Source organism: Charadrius vociferus, unplaced genomic scaffold, assembly GCF_000708025.1.
Source record: "Charadrius vociferus isolate BGI_N301 unplaced genomic scaffold, ASM70802v2 scaffold450, whole genome shotgun sequence".
Classification (NCBI taxonomy): Eukaryota; Metazoa; Chordata; class Aves; order Charadriiformes; family Charadriidae; genus Charadrius; species Charadrius vociferus.
Genome location: NW_009646931.1, coordinates 2,922,155 through 2,931,673, shown reverse-complemented (window position 1 = coordinate 2,931,673; position 9,519 = coordinate 2,922,155). Strand labels below are relative to the sequence as shown.

At 44.8% G+C, this 9,519-nt stretch overlaps 1 protein-coding gene across 1 annotated transcript in view; it reads left to right on the top strand.

The window, feature by feature from the left end:
* Positions 1–9,519, top strand: part of IL7R (interleukin 7 receptor) — a 14,764-nt gene that overhangs the window by 2,318 nt on the left and 2,927 nt on the right. The window contains exons 2-6 of the mRNA XM_009894714.1: positions 3,494–3,632; positions 4,956–5,110; positions 6,772–6,926; positions 7,987–8,164; positions 9,030–9,120. Of these exons, the coding sequence (XP_009893016.1) occupies positions 3,494–3,632; positions 4,956–5,110; positions 6,772–6,926; positions 7,987–8,164; positions 9,030–9,120 (718 nt within the window). The remainder of the gene's footprint in view (positions 1–3,493; positions 3,633–4,955; positions 5,111–6,771; positions 6,927–7,986; positions 8,165–9,029; positions 9,121–9,519) is intronic.

The window sequence follows — 9,519 nt, the reverse complement described above, 5'->3', positions numbered from 1 at the left end:
TGGGTGTTGTCCAAACTCAAGAGACAACCATCTCTGTGAAGGACTTGCGATGGCTGTAGCTACGAGAGCAGTTTTTCTCCCAATAGAGTCACCACATCTCAAGCCCTGCCTTGATTTCAGCAGAGCCAGACTCAGGGCTCTGCCTGGTCTGGGATTCTCAAGGAAAAAATTATAATCTTGTAAACTTTTAATTATGTAAAGAGTCCTTAGCAGTATGAGTCATGTTGAAGTCTTCAAAACCATTGGCGTAGCAAACACTTGTGTGTGGTCGTTATGAGGTTTAGGGAAGGAGTGTAACTGAGGCTACATGCATATTTATGTCGGACAAAAACTGCTGTCAGCCCACGGAGAAATCATACCAGAAAAAGCATTTCAAATTGCTTACTTAACACCATTCATGAGGTTTAATTGTCATATATTTTATGGTTAGGATGTTATTTCCATGAATAGGGAACCAAATAATCAGAATGCGAAAGTTCAGTGTCAAAAGTCAGCTTTCCTTCCAGCGCAGCACCAAAACTGCATTACGCTGGTTAAATATTAAATGGCTGTTTGAACTGAAAGACAAAACTTTTTTCTTTCTTTTTATTTTGCAGTCGGCCTGATAGAGAATGAATTAAAATTTCTGTCACTTTTCAGCAAAGCAGTAGTGGACAGCTGATTGTTCTTTTCTGATATTCCATTTATTAGTATGATGATGATCAGTTTTGTGTGTTTATGTAAAAGCTGGTATATGTAGTTTACATATAGGATATAGAGAGAACACCAAGCGGTCTCTGTCTCTTATATAAAGGGAGACCAGTCATCCTAATTCATAAGTTTTAATGTTGTCTTGAGGTAGCTATGAGTGTAAATAAGCTAGTCTGCTGGTAGTTGCAAGTGAAGTCTTAGAGAGGAGTAAAATGTGACATATCTGTGCATGTGAGCTTTGGGTTTATCGACTGATATCAAATATGGGCTCTTTCCATTTTATGCAGATTCATTTCAGCTTACTTGTTATCCCCTGAATTTTGAATAAATCTGTATGCACATGCTTTTACCCACAAATATGTAACTTTATGTAACATACATTTTGTACATGTATGTATGCCCAGTGGGTCAGGGCTACATTGGTCAAGGCGCTCACCTGTGTGAAACTGCTGCAGGGCTTGTTCTAGAGCTGCGCTGGCCCGTGTCTTGGTCTTGAATGTGATGGTCAAATAGGGCAGCTTTGTACAGCACCTGCTTTGTCGGTGTCTGTGCTGCACAGGTTATCTCCTCAAAGAAGCAGTGCTGGTGGAAGACATTTTGTTGTCCCCACCAGAGCTGGGGTGAGAAAGGAAGACCAGTAATTGCTTCTTGACACTGGTTGCTCATGGTGGCAAATGGTCATTGTATCTTAGCTTGGGGGATAGATCTACCTCTGGGTTTTGGATTTGTGCAGCATCTGATGCTCCTGTCCCTCCTGCTGCCCACCACAGGTGCTGGAGGCAGCAGCCCCCTTCCTACCCCTGCCCACACTGTTTTTTTCATTTTTCTCTGCATTCCTGACTGACTTCTGAATTTCTTCTCTTACTCAAAACCCAACTCCAGATGCAACTCAGCTCCGAGGTCAGGAGGAAGCACTGCTGATAAGTGACCCTGTGGGGTGATGCTCTGTACTTATATTTTAAAGCAATCAAAAAACTCTCCCATTCTTTCTCCCTGCTACCAAACCAAGGCCATTTTGGATCTTCAGATGTGCTTCCATGCTAGACAAGGTCTGGGTCTCCCCGCACACTGTCAGGATTGACCAGGGATCGTAGGACATCACCGGCAGAGTTATGCATCATGATATCCAAGTAGCTGGTGACCTCTCAATGATCTGATTCACCTGGGTGACAGCAGAGATGACCATCATTTTGTCTGGGAGGGATTTTCCATTGGAAATGTTTCCATGGGCATTTCCCCACGCTGTTTGTGAGTGTAAGTCACTGATATCCCCAGAGCAACCAAGGTCTCGTTCTCGCTGCAGCAGGTGCCCCGCATGGCAAGGGCATGTCTGAGGAGTGGGTAAAAGAGGACCAAGCAGGGGATTGGGAATAGTCCCTGGATGTAGGGAAGATGGTCATGTATCATCACAGCAACCCTTAACCACCAATAACCCTTTCCCTGTCCGCTCAGCTACAGTGGGTGAGATTCATGAAATGAGGCCGAACTGGCAGTTTCTGTCGAAGAGGACTCCTCTCAGAAGCATCAGTTTTTGCTTCACTGACTTCATACCTGCCAAGTGTAGGACTTGAGACGCAACGCTTTTAGTCAAATCGTGATTGTTTTATTAGTCATTGAAGCAAATTTGCAGAAAGCCACGCATTCTGGTAGAAAGTCTGAGCTTTCCCTCCTGAGCCCAAATTTGTGACATTTCAGAAAACTTTGCAGTACAATCAAAACAGGGCTTATTTGTCTCATGACACCAAAATACTCTTGCTTTCCTAAAACCACCCATATAGTTTTCCAGTCTTCTCAGGAACATCGTGACAGGCCAGACATCCACAGTGCGGGCAGGGGCAGAGCAGGGGCAGGAGGATGCTGCCCGGGCGCTCTTGGCTGTCGGCATCACAGCTGGTCCTTATGCAGGTGCAGCAATGGCAACTGCTGAGCATGCATCCTTGGTTGTGGGTCTGCTGCTTCGGAGCCACAAGGTGTTTGATGTACTTACAGGCTGTCCTGCACTGACATTCCCATACAAATAACTCCTGTTGAAGTTAGCCCTTGCTTTTGAGCAGACTTTAGCCTCGAGCATCAGCCCCAGACACCTCTGGCAGTAACCGTGCAGAGTATACCCCTCAGTGCATGTTTCTGTTCCGTTTGTTTTCAAGAGTGTTTTGGTCCTTGACTTGAACATTCAGCTTTTCAGCAGATATCCACGTCTTGCTCCCAAGGATACCAGCATTTTCTGGTTCCTAATAGGAAAACCTGTTTGAGAAAGTCCTGAGACAATTTTCAGATGGAGTAGGTCCTGCTTTTTTCTTGGTATAAAGTTTATTTGTAACTTTTAAAATGAGAATGCCCCTGTCCCTGGCTCAAACTTAGGAGGAATTGAACTGCAGAGTGGAAAATGTATTTTCTCCGTTTTACGCTTGACACTGGGACTTTTTTTCAGAGGTTTCCAGGTTGACATCATCACCGCTCTTTGCCCATGATTAATAGAAAAGAACAGACATAGGCTGTCTCATCTGACCAAACCATCTGCAACACTCGGTCTTTTTACAGTTCGTAGACCGATGATGCAGAATGTACCTCCATGTGTGGTAAGTGGGTGCGCTTAGCTGGCATGCAGGGAGAGCAACCTTGAAAGGTGCAAGTGGCTTTTAATTTCATTTTGAACAAGTTTTCTTTGCGTCTTACAAAACAGGTGGGTTGATCCTCTTCCTTTCAGGCAACCACGTAAAGAAACAACCTCCTATACAATGGTGCTGCAAGTTGAATACACTCACAGGTTTGCTTCAGTAACATCTTGCAAATCTCATCTTAGGGACTTTTGGAGATGATGAACCAGACAATTTTGACATCAACTGCTTCAGCCAGCTGGAATTTAAAGATTCGTATAGCAGCCTGACCTGCAATTTTACTGAGCTGCCTCCTCACAACACTAACTACACCCTGGCCCTGTGGTAAGTGCTGTCAGTCTGTCCTTTGGTAAACTTCTGGGAAGCTAAATGCTCAGCACTGGTGAGTCATGTTACTGTATGCTGGGAAACAGGACCAGCAAAGCTACCCAAAATTCTGTTTCAGAGTGTTTTACCAAGTTTGGATCCCATATTCAGCAAAGAAGTGTTTACTGAAACTGAACATAACTTTTTAAAAAGAAAATAATCAGCTGGAAGGGTCTGTAACGGGCATTGTAATGTCTCCAGTGGGCCTGATCTTGCCCCTGTTGCTCTGGAACACCTGAAATTATGGATGTAGCCCAGCATGAACTGAGAGAATTTTTTCTTTAAATTAAATATTTAAAAAAAGCAAAACCTAGCCTTTACCAAGTGAAAAGTAAATTTTTTTTAAGAGGCAGATCCTTTCCACAGAAAATTCTTTGGCAAGATAGCTGATTTTCCACTGCAGGGAAAATGCCTTTGTCTAGGTCAAGACAAAAATTAAGCAATTGTCTTTGCACATGCAGACATGTGAAAAACACACTAGAATGAGTAAACAAAAACCCAACAGTTACCAGACACATCAGTCATCTCCACTTCTTGTTGAGACCTTGAAACTCTTTTCCACCTTTTTTTTTAACTGATACAGCTAGCTGAAGAAGCTTAGATTATATTTTTTTAGCATACTTCTGCTTTTCCCTTTGCCTGTTTTTCCTGAAACTGAAAGTTCTGCGGCAGACAGTAAAGAAGTGGATATCTTCTTTATATTGCTATTCTAATCACTACTTAATTTTTTTCCACCTAATTCATTAGAATTTTTCTACTTCCGTGGGATTTATTCTGGATTTTGACTGAAATTTAATCACAGTCCTCAAATGTGGGAGTCACACCAATGGAGGAACACACAGATATGTTTCCACCTCTGGAACTGTTCCATATGACTTCTTGATGGCCTGGCTGACTGTTAACCCTGTGTTTGCTACGCTTCAGTCAATAAGAAATTTCTCTTTATCTTCAGTGAGCATTTGAACCTTTTGCTCTATCTTTAAAAATGGCAGCAGTAAGATAATTTTTAAAGATACAAAGGTCTTCTCCAATTTAATAATTGCATTTTTTGCTTGGAGAGCTCCAGGGCACTCACTGTGACTCACGTCACTTGATTATTGTGCTCGAAGACCATGAGGAAAACCAATATCAATCTTTTAAACTCCTTATTTGCATGGCATTTTTTCTTATTTCACATGCAGTCTTGCTTCAGTTAATGTGAAATGAGCAACAAGGATTTGTCCCTGACTATGTTGTAGTAAGACTGAGAAGAAACTAACGTTGTCTTGCTTTGGTCAACAGCACCAAAGAAGACAGCAATTATGTGTGCTTCAATATGGAGAAACAGGAAGATGTATATTTCTTACAATTCACTGACATACTCTCAAATAAAGACATTTGCATGGACTCTGAGACGAAGAGAAGGGTCTGCAGAAGTCTTGTTGTAACTGACATTGGTAAGACACTTGACATTTTGGACATTTTTAGGATATAGGTGTCACTGGGGGAAAAAATACCCCAGCACAAAGCCTCAGCCTTAATCTGGATGACATAAGGGCAGTATAAAATAGTGCCCTAGCAGGCCATGTAGCCCTGGGGACTGGGGTGTTGACAGAGTGTGGTGTTCCCCTTGCTTCAAAATCAAGCATGATTAACCTCCATTCAAAATGTGCAGCTGAGTTCTGGCTTATTGTAACACTCTGCCCAGACCTTGACATCGACCGAATCACGCACATGGGCAAAGCAGCTATTCCTGAGCATGTGTGAACTGCCAAGCAGGGACATTTTGTTCATCTCTTACCGGGGATTGTGCAGTCTCAGGACTGACCACCCTGAGTCTAGCGCAAGCTCGGTAGCACAGGGGCTGCAAGGTTGCAAGATCTGATTTTTTCACACCTTGCTTCTTGGTGGAGCCTGTTGTCTGAGTGAGGTGCTCAGGCATCCTGCGGTGCAGAAGGGACACCAAGAGCACATGAATAGGCTCATGAAAGCCACATTGGGGACCTGCCTGAGCCAAGAAATGGGGAACTCGAGGGAAGAGGGGCTTCTTAGGACTCATCCCTCTTGGGAGCTGGTCTCATTCAAGGGCTGCAGAGAAGCCCGTGTAGGGCAGCTCTGTTCTGCTCTGGTGCCATATTGCTTTGCCTTCCTTTGGCAATAGGCACTGTGACATCCCTCTCTTATGAAAAGTTTCTGCCCCCATCCAACAGTTTTGTAATAATCTTACGTTACCTCTCAGCTTATGGGCCGGCCTGGACCATCTCGTGTGGTCTCTCCTAGAAACTGCAGGCTCTGCATGGAAGGATTAAGTATTTGGGAGTTGCAGAAGGAGTGGGCATAGTTTCTGGCTATTTCCATTTTCCTGAGAGGAGAGTGGTGCGGGCTCTCTGTTCCTGTGAGAGCTGATGTGCTTTACATGGTACATTCAGGAAGCCTCAGTGGCACAGACACAGGTCTCTGCAGACTTCAAGCACATCCAGCTCACGCACAGCTTGGGGAGAGTCCTGAGGGCTGCATTTTGGACTTGAGGTACTTGGACAGATGCTCATTCGACACAATCTCCTGCAGACCAGGTGTGTGTTCATATCAAGGGCAGGAGCCACAGCCCCTTCTGCTCGATCTAACACTGTCATACTTTGTCCCTTCCTTAGTCCCACTGTCCTGATGGCCACCAGTGGTTGTACCCCTCTCCAGTTTGCTCCCCACTGCTTCCCTCCCAGAGCAGCCATGGGTTTTGCCATGGGGTCTCCATCTCCAAGCACTGGTTAGGGGGACAGGATTTCAGGTCTTCAAGCAGTGCTACTGCAGGGGTGGGCATGCTGAGGAATTGCTTTCCAAGATTAAATGTCACATCCCTAGGAAGTGCTGTTCCTGCTGGTCACACTGCTGCCCCAGCAGGTCAAAACGAAGTCCCCTCTCAAGAACAAAGTGCAAGGATGAGCTGGGGCTCAGCATGAGGCTCTCCCAGCTCAGGCCAGCCCTCGCTCAAGAAAGGTCACCCTGCAGGGACTGTAAATTGAAGTGGACTTTATTATTTTTTTTTTTTTCTTTTCAAAGCCTGTTTATTTTGTAGTAACATTAGTCTACCCCTGTTATATCCCGGTTTGTCCATTTGCAGTTAAGCCTGAAGTACCATTCGATATAAACATCACATACCAAAAGGAGGCAAATGAGTATCTTATTCATTATAGCACACCACACTCATGGAAGAAATACTTAAAGGACAAATTAATACACCAAATAGCTTATCGGCAGGAAGAAGGTACTTGGAAGGTAAGTGATGATGGTGAGCTTACACTAATTTCTGAAATTAAATGTTATCAGAAATACCAGTATTAGGTAAAAGCCCTCAAATCTGCATTTCTACAGTCCTCCAGCTGAAAACTTGTAAAGGTGCAATATTTGGCATCTGGAAATTTCATCAGTCAAAACAATTCCAGACCAACAGCACCGGTGTCCATTAGGCACTTCTCCGGGCTAATGAAGTTTCATTCATTTGGACTTTGCAGTGGGAGGAAAAGAAACAACGTAATGAACCATTCTAAATGTTTGGACATCTTGCTCTTTGCTATGGTGGTTTTGCTCTCATTTTCTGTGCTCATCAGTCAGTAAATGGTATGACCCCTTTCCTTTCTTAGCAACAGTTTCTTCGTGTCCCTTTTTCACTGAACCTCCCCTGGCTTCGGGTGCAGCCCTGCAGCTCCCCCACCCTCAGACCACCTTTTGGGCTGTCACTGCCTGTGAACTGGACCTGGTTTGGGCTGCCCAGCTGCTGGGACCTCTGTGTCTCCTGTCACAAAAGCAGCCATGCAAACACTGGTCCAGCAGGGATGTGTTTGAAAGCATGGACTATACCTGTTTTTTACATAGGCAAGACAGGAGAACTGTAACTAGAAAAAGAAAAGGATTCAGGCAACGAATTACATTGAAATGAAGAGCTGCACAGTGGGATTTCAGCTTCATTTCTGCAGCTGCCCTTTCAGAGTTGTCTTTTTATGCCACACAAATGTATTTTTTCCCCTCTTTCTTCTGAGCCTGCCCAGGGAAGCATGTATTTCCCACTGCAGTGTGGGCAGTAGCAAAGCACAGTTAGTACTTCCACCTGTTTTCCAAAGAGCTTTTACCCAATGTTACTGTCTCTTCTCGATACTGTCTGGAGTACCTTGCTGTTACACTAAACTGACGTCGTGATGATCACCTGTATAATAATCAAAGACCCAGAGCAAATAGCACAGTACTGCAGGGATGCACCTGATCTTGCACATTTTGCTGAAACTCAAAGATTCTTCTTCTGTGCCTTCTAGAAAAATAATCGGATTTTTTTGTTTTTTAGACAATAAAGTCGCCATACCTTCAGGTGAAATTACTGGGGAAAAACCTCGAAAATGATGCATCGTATGAGGTGAAAGTACGTTCGCAGCCCAACGGAGATTATTTCAAGGGCATGTGGAGTGAATGGAGCACTTCCAAAAGCTTCAGGACTGCAAGGGAGCAGCACTCCACAGAGAGCTGTAAGGGCAGAAACCACTTTGGTCCACCTGGAAGAAAGCAGATCATGGGGTCCTCAGCTCCTTGGCCAGCCCTGGTGGCGGCAGTGACAAGAGCACGGGGAGGGAAGAGCCTGTGGCCACAGCAGGGTCAGCCCTCACAGGCGCTGGGCACCCCAGAGGAGATGACCCAGAAAGTGGCCGTATCGCTCTGGTCTGGGGCTGACTCTCCACGTGAAGTTAAATCTCACTCAAGGGCGGTAAGATCAGATGAAGTGCTGCGGTAAGGGCATGAGGGGGGTGCAAAGGGAGGTGACAGCTGACTCACTCCTGCCTGCTGCCTGCTGGCATGCAGGGAGAAGGACCAACTTGCACTGAGAGTTTTAGGTGAAGCACAAAGAGCAGTGAAACATGACCCATTTCAGGGCCCTGGATTTGTGTGCAAACATGGGACTTAAATTACAAATGCAATATGGAATAAAATCTCATCATTGCACTTCTAAATATAAATAATCCTTCTGGCCCTTGGGGTCCCATCTGTCCCCAGGGATACTTCGGCATTACATGTGTTCAATGTCACTTCAGTGCTGCTGTAAGGATGTGGTGAGTGGTGGCTTCAATGCGCTGGAGGTGATAGCAGGCTTCGAGCTGCTTTAATCCAAGCTGGGAACCCAGCTTGGAGCTCAGCCAAGTGCTGATGCTCTGTCAGCCTACCTCCTTCCTCCTTCGGGGAGGCAGAAGAAGTGCACCACTGCACCACAGCGATGATAGGCAAGTGCAAGGCTTGGCATTAATTCCTAACTTTATTGTCTGAAGAGACATTACAGTTATGGTGGCTTAACAGTGAGACATTTAAATGCATTGGCTGGTGTTCTTTGTTTTTCTTTAGATAGTAGCATGGTTGTGGTTATACTCTCCATCCTGGGATTCATGCTGTCTGTTGTCACGATTGTCCTGATCATAACTTTTTGGGAAAACAGGTAATCTTAGTCTCTTTGTATCAGAAAAAGTGTTGGGAGCCAATCTTGTTCTGACACTCTTATTGCTTTCTCTGTTATACTTGTGAACTATTCTCTTTCCATGTCTGGACCTCTATATCAAGCTAACGGCAGACAAAGAGTAGAGGTGGGCAATACAAGAGAGAGTGTTGGCAAACAGAAGACGACCTGCCACTTTGAGCAGACTTCAGTCTTGGGCTCGAAACACTGGGACCTTTAGGGAGCTGAAGTGACCACGAAACACTTACAAAGTTGGTGTCTCACTGGAGGCAAATTTGACTCAAAAGCTTCAAGAAAGATTCAGAAAAGAAAGCGACCTGCGGGTTTTAGTAAAGTCCCAAAAGGTGTGGAAACAGCATACAGGGGAGATTACCTCTTTCC